Raw genomic sequence first — 12,294 nt, 5'->3', positions numbered from 1 at the left:
CTGGGAAGGACAGTGTCTAGAAAAGAAAAAAACTCGAGAGCCTAAGAAGAGAGAGACTCAAGCATGTTTTCAGGCATTAGGGAAGGACTAGTAGAGAGGATTAAAAATAGAGGACAATACAGAAATAAGTGATAGAATGAGATTTCTTGGGAGTTGAAAGTAGATGGGATAAAAAGCACTTGGAGATATATTAGTCTTGAAAACAAAATGGAACACTTCTGCCTGACACTGAAGGTGTCAGGAGGAATTTTTAGAAGACATATATCTATGGAAAGGGGTAGGAAGTTGAAACAGTTCCTGCCTCATGACCGTTACTCCTCATTAATCATGGGGACAAACTAGGGAGATTAGGGAGAGTGAAGACTGAGCAAAAGGCCTCAGAGAAGAATGAGAGTTTGAAATAGCTGCTGAAGGAAACTGAAGAGCAAGGAGATAAAGAATGAATAAAAAGAGTAGCCAGTAGTATGCAGGATTCCATTGAAATTGGGGACCGTGTGCTTACGTGACCTGAATAGCTCCCGTTGTATATTTTTTTCTCTAGCTGTGCTGAAAAGTTCATATGTGGGTGTGAAGAAATTGAATGGAAAATTAATCCAAAGTCTCAGACCTGCAGAGCATTGAAAGCAAAAAGAAGGTTGGGAATCTGAGGGTGATAGTGGGAGAGAAGTTCAAATTATTGACCCTAGAATCTTGCCTGGTGGAGGCAGTGATCATCTGATCACTATCAGATGAACATTGACAGATGCAGGAAAAAATGAAGGGATTAAGAGACTAGAGGTATAGATAAGGTTGATGAGCTGCTGGAAGCAAGCTATAAATGAGAAATGATGTTCCTGCAAAACCACAGTAATATAACAACAAAAGCAATATTTATTAAGCAATTACTGTGTGTCAAGCAGTGCTTTAAATGTTTTATTACATTTAATCATCAGAACAACCGTGTGAGGTAGTTACTATTATTCTGCCCCTTTTTTTCCTTTTAATTAAGTAAATTAAAGTACTGAGAGTTTAACTTCTTAAGTCAGTATGTGGCAGAGCCCACTTTCTTAACCACCATGCAGGTCAAAGTTAAAGTCCTAAAGATATCATTTTTTTACAAAGGAAGGAAGTTTCACAGGAAACAGAAGGAAATGGGTGGTAAAAAAAAAAAATAAACGGAGACTGGGAGGCCAGAGTTCCGCGGAAAGAGTACAGAGCGACAGGGACAAAGTTGGAAGAGACAAGAATAAATCCTTGAGGAGGGTCACAGTTTGAATGGTGCTAAAGGATTACCAGAATGAATGGCACTGTAAAAACAACTGACCCTAGATTTCCCAACTTTTTAAGCAAGATTATTGGTGCCAACTCAAGGCACTTACTATATATCATAGGCAGCTCAGAGAATAAAGTTGAAAAAGGCCCCATGCCAGCCCCCAAGGAACTTACAATCTAGACACAAATAAAACAAGCACTTTTTAAAAGCATAATACAAGTCAGAGTAAGAAAATGTCAGAAAGACTAAACTGTAATGCTCTGGGGCTCAAATTTTTTAAAGATTTCATTTGCCTAGAAAGATCTGAAAAGGTAAATGTGACCCTGTGGATACCTAGGACAGACAGAAGTAGAAAAGTGAGGCAGTGTATTCTAGAGAGAAGAAACTGCATAAACAAAGCATTGAGGTAGGTGAGTCTAGGGAACACTGGGGAGCGGTAAGCAAAGCAACTGACTGGTACCCGGAGCACCGATAAGATTGGAAAGGTAACATGAGATCATGGTGTAATTTAGGGTGACATCCTGAATTTTACTTAGTTCAGAAAGCAGTGAGGAACTATTAGATGGTTTGAACTGGGAAATTATAGAATTGGAGGTTCAGGCCCAATGCCTCATTAGAAGAGTCTTCTCCTCAGAATTTTTAGCTTATTTTCCAGAAAGAGACAAACTCATGTAATGAAGTACCATTCTTGACAGTGATGAAACTCATATATTTTTCATGGTAATAAAACTTCCACAGTTTGATCACTACCCCATAAAAATAAACTTTTCCTTATTTTTCCCCTAAAGAAGTTAATTACAGTATGCTTGTCCTCTTCCAGACAATATTTTAAATGCTATGAAATAAAGTAAAAATGAACATGAAAAGCAGCCTATTAAATAGAGAAGTTATAAGATAATATGTATCTGAGAGGTACATGAGGAAACAGAGAAGAATTTTGCTTTGGTAAAAAAACAACAAATGGGCTTCCCTGGTGGCGCAGTGGTTGAGAGTCCGCCTGCCGATGCAGGGGACACAGGTTCGTGCCCCGGTCCGGGAAGATTCCACATGCCGCGGAGCAGCTGGACCCGTGAGCCACAGCCGCTGAGCCTGCACGTCCGGAGCCTGTGCTCCACAGCGGGAGAGGCCACAACAGTGAGAGGCCCACGTACCGCAAACAACAACAACAACAACAACAATAACAACACAGGATTGAAGGGGATTTAGGAACCAATTGCACATGTCTATACGGACCAGTTCTCTTTTTGGCAATCTTCTACGTGTCTCCACAAATATGTCAGCAGTGCAGAAGCCCTCCAAAGGCATAGCCAAGGGTACTTACCAAATTGTTCTTTGTGCCATGGTTAGCTCTAAGCCTAGAACATCAAAATATTCATAAACTTTACATGTTCTTTTTTGTAAAATGTATTCAAAAGGATCACTACAGAAAAGCTGATGGCTTTTGGTGAACAAAATCTTTTCTATGGGAATAAACAATGGGTTTGGCCAGTTTTCCTCAAATCATATTCCAGTGGCACCTGCATCTGGACAACTAGGGATGATCCTCTAAAATGCAGGTACCAGGCCACCCTCCAGATCTAGAAAATCAGAATCTCTGAGTGTAAGACCTGGTGATCTGAACTTTTATAAACTTCCTAGGTGATCTGTATATATGCTAAGGCTTTTGAACCTTTGGTCACCTGGAAGGATACCAAACAAAACAAAACTGGTTGGCTAAAGGATGGAGGTAGGAGGAAAAAGTTTTTTCATTGTAAACTCTTTTGTGTCTTTTGAATTCTAAATTTTTTCACAAAAAAGACTTAAAAAGAATGAGCATCATATTTATATTTGCTCCCCTCCAGAACCAATCGGAGCATCTGGCAAATAGGATAAGAAAAATGTTTGTGGATTTTAACTAAGCAGCATGGTCATAAATGGCATCGTTTATAGTAAATATTATAAGTAACATACTTTTTTATACCCTAACTTCCTCTCCCCTCCCCCCTGACCATCTCAAAACAAACAGAATAATTACTGCATTGTCAACTGCTTTTGCACCAGGACCCATGTTTCGCTCCTTATTCTTCTTGGTAGTGATTCGTCCATCTCCAATACCTGGAACTTATCAGAGGCTGGAAAGTATAGATAAAGCTTCCCACATCTTTCTCTTAGCCATGCTTTTACAACTGGTATCTGTTTCCTTTCTCATAAATGCCAGTATATAAGATATTTGGCATTTACCATTTGCCTTTTATAGAAAAAAAATCATAGATAAGTATCTTGTTATACAAATCTATGTTTATCAGGCTAGAATTTTTTTCAGCTGTTAATCAGATAAACTTTATGTCTTTGGCAGTTCCCAATGATTTGAGTTTTAAGCGGCTGATTAGTCTTTTGGGTAACAAGGAGAATTGCTTGCAGTTTGCTTACAGCAAAAAACTGTTATAGAAATGCAATTGTAACTTCTTTTGACATTTTCCTTCTCATTGGATTCTGCATGTACAGTAAAGATAACTTATTTTGACACATTCAATCCTTTTTTTAAAAACAAAACAAAACCCCTTAGTTCTGAAACACTCTTAAAATTATAAAGGCATCTTCTTTAGCAAACGACTAATATCTACTTCCCCTGAAATGGCAACCTTTTCAAGCTGCTTCTTTGTTTCTTTCTATTCCATGCAGACATTGCTGTCAGGTGAGGAAGTGCCAAGAAGTAAGGTGACACTATAGTTGTCACAGATCAGAACAGAAGAAGAAATACTATTTGGAAAACAAGCTAATTTTTTACCAAAACCTTCTCTTTATATATCTGTTCCCACCTGTGCTGTTGCTTGTCGTGCATACCTTCCTAACAAAACTAATAAGAAAACTTGGAGAGGTGACATGTTCAGCAAAAGATATGTACAATGTTCCATGTGTACAGAGAATATTGTGATTCACCCCCCAATAAAAGTTTAAAAAGAAATTGAAGAGTTTTATGTCCTGAACAATTATATATTCCTTTTGTGGCCTTGTATTTCTTTAGGAGCACAAAACAAATCCCAGGCTTGAGTCGAAAGCCTAAAAGTATCACGAGGTGACATGCATTATAAAACCATCACTTTGAAGCAGTCCTTTTGCTTATGGTACACTTTGTATTATGTTAAAGTTGATATACAAAAATAGAATTGAAAACCTAGGAAAGTTTCCCTGGTTGGAGGTTAAGTAGCTTTTCTTTTACAGGATTAAGTTCAACACCTTATAAGTATTACCTTAATTCTTGCCAGTCAGGTTCAGTTTCAGCAAAAGCGATGTCATCAACCAGCTCATACTCACTTTGGGCCACTTCTGTTTTTACCAGAGAGAGAAGCATTTTTTACTTTCTACACTCATACAAGTAAAAAAGTGGCACTCTGCTTTAAATGTCACAGCATAAATGCTTTCCAAGGTTGAAAAGTAAATTCAAAGGGATGTCAAATGTATTAGTATCAGAAAGTCAAACAATATCTCTAAGTTTTTCATTTTCTGTCCAATGCAGATATTAAAGTGAAATATAGATACAGATTTTTTTATAAATTTTTCAGAAAAATAAAGCGATAAATTTGAATTAGTGGCTAACTAGGTTAACATATTTTTTTTTACATTGTATGAAAAAAATTTAATAGAAAGGCACTTGAAGTATCATTTTGCCATTGTTACTGGGCCACACTGAAAAATGTAGCATATAAAACAAATGATGAAAGACTGCTTCAAACGGTTATCAGGAAAGAACTTCCAAATTTAGGTATGATTTTCTTAAATCGCTCAATAGACTACTGTTTTGATAAATTTTGGAGGAAACAAAGGAGGGGGTGAGAAAGGTCAAACAATTGAAGCTACTATAAAAAATAACCAGAAGGTTAGGTTTTAAAAGTCTCATTTTTCACAAATACCCCAAATGGTAAGCTGAAAGTCTTACTTATCAATTCCATGACTGCATCAGTCTGCTGGTAGCTATTTAAAATCACCCTTAAAGTATTTTGTCTGTGAAAGTTCTAAGATTTAAAATATATTCAGGCAGAGTGAATAGAAACACGATTAAATATTCTTGATCACACTTGAAGCTTTTCATGTTAAAGTCTGTGATTTGTTCTATATAATATAGGATTTTACTGCTTCCTTTTATTCATAGTTGTAAGTAATTATATTTTTTCTGATTTTTTATATCAAAACTTTCTCTCATCTCCGCCACTTAACCTCAATAAATTTTCTTAAATACTTCTCTCAGCCAGTCTCTTAATGAATGAACCTATTATATTCATTATTATGATGATTATAATAACCATTATTACTATTCATTCATATGACATTATATATTTTAGGAGCACACTATTATCCCATGAATTACGTTTATGATCTCTTTATAGTAGCATAAACGCCACAGTGGTTTTCATTACCATTGAAAATCTCATGCAGAATTATTTCCATTTGTCAACACTAACCAACAAAAGCTATTTGCATTCACTTTAAGCAGTAGCTTTAAAAATGCCCATTCTACATTCCTGACCAATTGAATTAAACCTAAAGAATTCAAATTTATTTTATTATAAAAAGATCCCCATGTTTGCTATAATTTTTTTTCAATGTGTGGATTCAATCCAGGACACCTGCTTCCATAGGAATAGTTTATCTAGCCGAGCACTGAAAACTTTTCTTAAAGGAGGTATCTGATATTGGAAATAGTAGACTCAATAAATATGGAAAAGGGTTTCAGAGTGTCATTGATGGAAAATAGTTGATAGTTCTTTTAGTAAAAATTCATTCACTAGTCCTTTGTCATTATGACCTCTAATAAATACAAATCAGAGGCTATTCAGTTAATGCTAATAATCACAATTCATTGATTATTTATATCCATTAATTCTGCATACTATGTTACAAATCAGATTAAGTTGATTGAAATTACAAAATCCCAACCTCCTGCTGCCTCAAATTATGAATAGTTCACATATCATGAAGCCACTATGTGTGAACATCTAGGATGTTATTCAGCATCAGTCGAATTGCACCAACGTGGGTCTGTGGCAGTTGGACTCATTTTTTGTTATGAAATACATTAAAACCTTAGGAAAAAAATGCTCACCAAGTCTTGCTAATAACACATCCTCCAGAGTGTATTAATATAATGAGAGTATTTGAGATACGTCCAAAATTCAAAAACATTTCATGAACTGAAACCCTGTGCAAAGACTTCTTAAGAAAAACTAGCATTGCTGTGATTGCACTGCCCCCTAGGGTTAAAATAACTTGTGTTTACACTGAAGTTCATTTGCCTTTTTCAGATCAGCATTTTCATGACCCATTTGTCTAACTATGGGAATGACCGACTGGGATTATATACATTTGTCAATCTAGCCAACTTCGTGCAGAGCTGGACCAACTTACGACTTCAGACTCTGCCTCCAGTGCAGCTGGCTCATAAATATTTTGAGCTCTTTCCTGATCAAAAAGACCCTCTCTGGCAGGTAAGATTGGGTCAATGACTGGTATTATTAATGAATCCCACAAACATATCTTGGAGTTTCATGAGGTAATCCAAATCTGAAAAGTGAAGACATCCTGGGGAAAAAATAACATACGTTTTGTACGTTAGTAGATTTGAGAAACTTCATAGTGGGCCATATTCTCTGTTCCTGTGCCCATTAGAAACTATGGAATTCTGAAAGCTCAGTGAGAGGTTCAGTGGATACAATGTTTTGAATCAGGATTGAGGGATCAATTTGCAGATTGCAATAGGCTGAAAGAGCAGAAGATGGTTTAGGTGTGTGTTAGACAGGTAGCCAGCTGGTCAGCCTTGAGCACATCACCTCTCATGACTAAATGACATTACAGGGGTAGGTGAGAAGAGTTAAGAACTGACATCTGCTTCTGAACCACGAGGTACACCAGCAGCTGCAGAATATAGTCAGCTTTCAAAAGTATTATTGGGAATTACTTTGGACATGAGGAAAGTGTTTAGTGACAAAATCACTGAGCTTCTTAAGAGAAAATGTCACATAAACATGGCATATTCAAACTGTTCCAGGCATGACCCAGATTTCAAAGCTTACACTCTCATGTGTCTAGAATTGCAAAAACATACTTTGAGCTTAGATTCCCCACACCATGATCTGGGGAAAGTAATAATCTTTAGCAAATAACTACATAGTGCTTATTACATGTCTGACTGGGTTCTTTACATATGTTCATTCATTTAATCCTCACAACTACCCTTTGAGGTAGGTATAGTTATTATCGCCATTTTACAGATGAAGAAACTGGGGCACAGAAAGGCTGAGACATTTAAGCAAGGTCATACAGCTGCTATGGGAAAGAATTCCAGGCCACTGCGCTCTGAATCAATGTTCTAAATGAGAGTTACTGACAGAGCTGATGGTATAATAATAATGATCTTCAGAAGCAGAATTCAGTAAATTTCACAGATTGAAGTTACAGTAAGCTCTGCACTTATATTCTCTTCATTTAGCTCTGAACTTGAGCTAATTGCCTCCTGGGCACAAACAGATAACCCCAAGAAGAAACGTAACTACACATTTTAGTAGGTTAAAGTTGGTGGTTATAAAATTATCACTGCATATTATTTTGCAGTTAAAATTTTAAAACACCCATCTTTTTATGTTAACCACTACAGAACATCACCAGGTGTTAGCCACTGGAAAGACATGAAACTTTCCTGCTAATTTAACACCTTATTTTTATTTTTATTTTTTTTATTTTTTCTTTGCGGTATGCGGGCCTCTCACTGTTGTGGCCTCTCCCGTTGTGGAGCACAGGCTCCAGATGCGCAGGCTCAGCGGCCATGGCTCACGGGCCCAGCCGCTCCGCAGCATGTGGGATCTTCCCGGACCGGGGCACGAACCCGTGTCCCCTGCATCGGCAGGTGGACTCTCAACCACTGCGTCACCAGGGAAGCCCAACACCTTAATTTTAAACTGAAATCATTATTATTTCAGGTGAAACCACTTTTTTTCTAGACCAACAGCCAAAAAGAATACCCTTACTTTAATCTTAAAATCTGTTGCTTATGCTAAATAAGCAGGTTTATTTAACTGCACGTATCTATAGTGTTAATTGAATAGAAATAGAATGTCCTATTTACCTATTCCTGAATAATATTAAAAGGTGCTGTTAATTCTTTACATAATATGCACTTAGAGGTTAAAATTAAGGATGTTCTAGATACATCTTGCACAGTGGGTTTGGTTTAATTAACTACTATAGACCAAAAGCAGATTCCCTAAGGTAGTAATTCACCCTCATTTTACCCTTTCACTGAAATTTAGTGCTTTTTAGCATCACAGTCTGTAAAGTTATAGTTTTAGACATACATACTGACCTTGGAAGGCAGCTGAAAGGAATCTGCTGTCTCTTTAAATATTATTACAGCCAGATCCATCTCCCTTTAAAGCATAGCAGGAAAGCTCAAAGTTACTTAGAATAAAAGTCTGACACCTTAAATTTCAGTTACTTATTGAATGCTGAGAGTGTATCTTCTTTTAGGTTAGCGCAAGCACAGTCTCTGCCGAACAAGCTCATTATTTTATCTTTTTTTTTTTTTTTTTTTTTTGTGGTACGCGGGCCTCTCACTGTTGTGGCCTCTCCCGTTGCGGAGCACAGGCTCCGGACGCGCAGGCTCAGCGGCCATGGCTCACGGGCCCAGCCGCTTCGCGGCATGTGGGATCTTCCCGGACCGGGGCACGAACCCGTGTCCCCTGCGTCGGCAGGCGGACTCTCAACCACTGCGCCACCAGGGAAGCCCAAGCTCATTATTTTAAAACTTAAACCACACAACCCACAATTAAGACATAGAACTGCCAATAGCAGAAAAAATATTAAACCTGCAGTGCTATGAAGCTTTTTTCCCATAATGGAAATGTCTCCCCTCCCTCACCTCCTCAGTAGACACTCAACTTCATTATGGAAAGGAGTTCTTTGAAATCTTCCATGATGCCACTTCAAGACCTTCACTAAAGGAAGAAGACAGAGTTTCCCTGGTGGCGCAGTGGTTGAGAGTCCGCCTGCCGATGCAGGGGACACAGGTTCGTGCCCCGGTCCGGGAAGATTCCACATGCCGCGGAGCGGCTGGGCCCATGAGCCATGGCCGCTGAGCCTGCGCGTCCAGAGCCTGTGCTCCGCAACGGGAGAGGCCACAACAGTGAGAGGCCCGCGTACCACAAAAAAAAAAAAAAAAAAGAGACACATAGCCTTGTTTCCTGGGATATCTTTTCAAGGACAGAAGTTGAAAAACTCTAGCACACAATGGGCACCCACAAAAATACATCTCTGTTTTCTTCTCCTGTTTAGAATCCTTGTGATGACAAACGCCACAGAGACATTTGGTCTAAAGAAAAAACCTGTGATCGCTTACCAAAATTCTTGGTAATAGGACCCCAGAAAACTGGTGAGAAATTTTTATGTTATAATTAACCAAACTGTAAAAATCCTGACGAGAAGACAGTGAATTCATGTCACAATGACTTCTCAAACTGCCTATAAATATTGATGAATGAATAACATTTTATTCTCCGACATAATCTTTGTTTAGCTCAATAATGTGTTTTTTAAAGTAAAAAGGATGAAAATAGATGTCACACAGTTTGAATATCCAGCAGTCAATGTGGTGGCAAAAGTTATGTTTTTTCCAAAGACCTTAATTGAAAAATGGTGTTATTAACATTTCTAAAATCAAAACTAATCACGTGTTTGGAGAGTGACTGACAGGATTTCATCAAAAGTCAAGATGGACACATGTAAGTACCTATAACTCTTCCAGAAATTTAGCCTCTTCCTGCCATCTTCCTGATATAGTTTATTTCTAGACTATTTCTTGCAGAAATGACTATTTTCTAAAAGTCTATAAAAGATGTTTGACAAGCAGAATTCCTAGACATAAACAAAACTTTGTGCTAAGAAAGATATTTATTCATACCCAGGAGAAATCTTTGGCACCTTTTCTTAAATTGGTGTGCAATTTTTTCCCTTAAACTTCTTGTCTCTGTAAGAATCAGTATTAAAATGAAGCCCAGTGGAAGCTTTAAAATGCCAGACATTCAAACTGTATCCTGCATGATAAATTATTTGGGGCTTTTCATTTCTAGCTTCACCGAAAACAGCCATTTCAACCCTTCCTAAGGGGAATACATTCCCTTTCCTCATTTCTCTAGAAATAACTGGGGAGAATTCCACGTAATGCACACAGTAAGTTTAGCCTATTCGTTTTCTCAGTCCCATTTACAAATATCAATCTGAAAACAATAATAAATATGACAAATAGTTCTCTTATCCTTATTTATTTCACTTGTCCTTATCTATTTAAAGTCAAGAAGCAACTAGAAACACATTGAAAGTCTCTTTAGCAAACTCCCACTGTCATCACATAGCTTTGTCATTAACAATCACATCTCTCTGAAGCTTGGCAGATCAAGTTTGCCTCAGAAAGCCCTGCAGGATATGCTTCTTGTGTTGTGCTAGATATGCAGACATTTCAATATCATAGATGACATAATTACTTGTCATCTTCAACTCCTCTGGGTTTCCAAATGTTTACGTTACAATTTGTAGATGACATTTACCTTTGGAAGGGGATTTTTTATCTTCTTTTTATAGAAATTGAATTTTTTCCCAGTTTTATAGAGGTATAATTTACACACAGTAAAATTCACCCATTTTAAATGCACAGTTTGATGAATTTTAGAAATTGCACACAGTGGTATAACCACTACAACATTAAAGATTTAGAACACTTCTGTCTCCCTAAAAAGTTTCTCCATGTCTTTTTCTTCTGAGTCCTTGTGGGATTTTTTTTTTTTAATTCAAACAGAGAGTCACAAAAATTATAATCATCCTCATCAGTTCACTCAGTCCCATGTAATTAATTTTTTTTTATCTTGATCTTTTGTTAGCACTTTTATGAATTCATCAGTTTTCTATTAGAGTTCTCAAAATGCTTATTCATTCAGGTCAGCAGTATAGTCAGTTACCAGAAACCTGTACTTGTTGGAGTCTTTTCCATGATCTCCATGTCTTTTTCTCCCCCATCCTCAGCCACAGCCGCTTTCCGCCACTATAGTTTTGCCTTTTCTAGAATTTCACATAAATGGAATCATAAAATATGTAATCTTTTGTGTTGGACTTCTTTCACTTAGCATATTGCTTTTGAGATTCATCCATATTGTTGTATATATTGATATTTTATGAGATTATTTTTTAAATGGACAAACATATCTTCTTATATCAGTTCCATAAAAATTAATTGGCTTCATTTTTATCTTTAGTTTTGCCAAAAGTATTTTTCTGAATAATTTTGCATGAATGTATAGTCATCTGGATATTCAAATATTTTTAGTGTTGAAACTAACAAAAATATAAAAACTGAAGCTTTTTTTGAACATGTGTATCTATGATTATGCAGTTGAGATACACACACATACACACACACACACACAGGACAGTTTATTCAGACCCAAGAATATGAGTAGATAAAGACAGAATTCAAACACCGCAACTTAACAATTTTTTGACCACTGATAAATTACAGTATGCCTTTTACTGACTATGCAAATGATTAGATCTTATTCATTTTTTGTTTGTCTTATTAATGCTCATCATGCTATTAAAAACAAATAACATGGTTTAATACAATTCTTAAAAATAAAATTCAGAAAAGAATGTTATCAGTTGAACTGAGAATGGAATTAATCTATTTTCTTTTTTCACATTGTAATAGCTATTCTTTCTGTCTTTACAAATACTATATTCTTTTCAATTTTTAAAAAATGCATTACTGAACTCTATCTCAATAAAATTATTTTCAAAAATACCTTACTAATATTTAGATATGGAGCTATTTAGGTACTTTCATGTAGATTATCTCACTTGACTCTCATAGAGTCCTGACAGCTAAGTATTTTCTTCCCCACTACACAGATAAGAAAACTAAGACTCAGATTAGATATTTTTGTTCAAGTTCACACAGCTGGTAAGTGCTGGAAATAAAACTCTTGATCCTAGAAGTTATCGGACTCTAAAGATCATGCTCTAGGACT

General features: G+C 36.7%; 1 protein-coding gene across 1 annotated transcript in view; it reads left to right on the top strand.

The window, feature by feature from the left end:
- LOC309961323 (bifunctional heparan sulfate N-deacetylase/N-sulfotransferase 3) overlaps nt 1-12,294 on the top strand; it is a gene marked incomplete at its 3' end in the record, with an annotated part of 137,838 nt that overhangs the window by 100,024 nt on the left and 25,520 nt on the right. Inside the window, exons 6-7 of the mRNA XM_082838472.1 lie at nt 6,532-6,714; nt 9,554-9,650. Of these exons, the coding sequence (XP_082694598.1) occupies nt 6,532-6,714; nt 9,554-9,650 (280 nt within the window). The remainder of the gene's footprint in view (nt 1-6,531; nt 6,715-9,553; nt 9,651-12,294) is intronic.

Source organism: Leucopleurus acutus, assembly GCF_964270905.1.
Source record: "Leucopleurus acutus genome assembly, chromosome: 4".
Taxonomy (NCBI): Eukaryota; Metazoa; Chordata; class Mammalia; order Artiodactyla; family Delphinidae; genus Leucopleurus; species Leucopleurus acutus.
The sequence above is the reverse complement of the archived record's forward strand: the minus strand, read 5'-3'. Positions and strand labels throughout refer to the sequence as shown.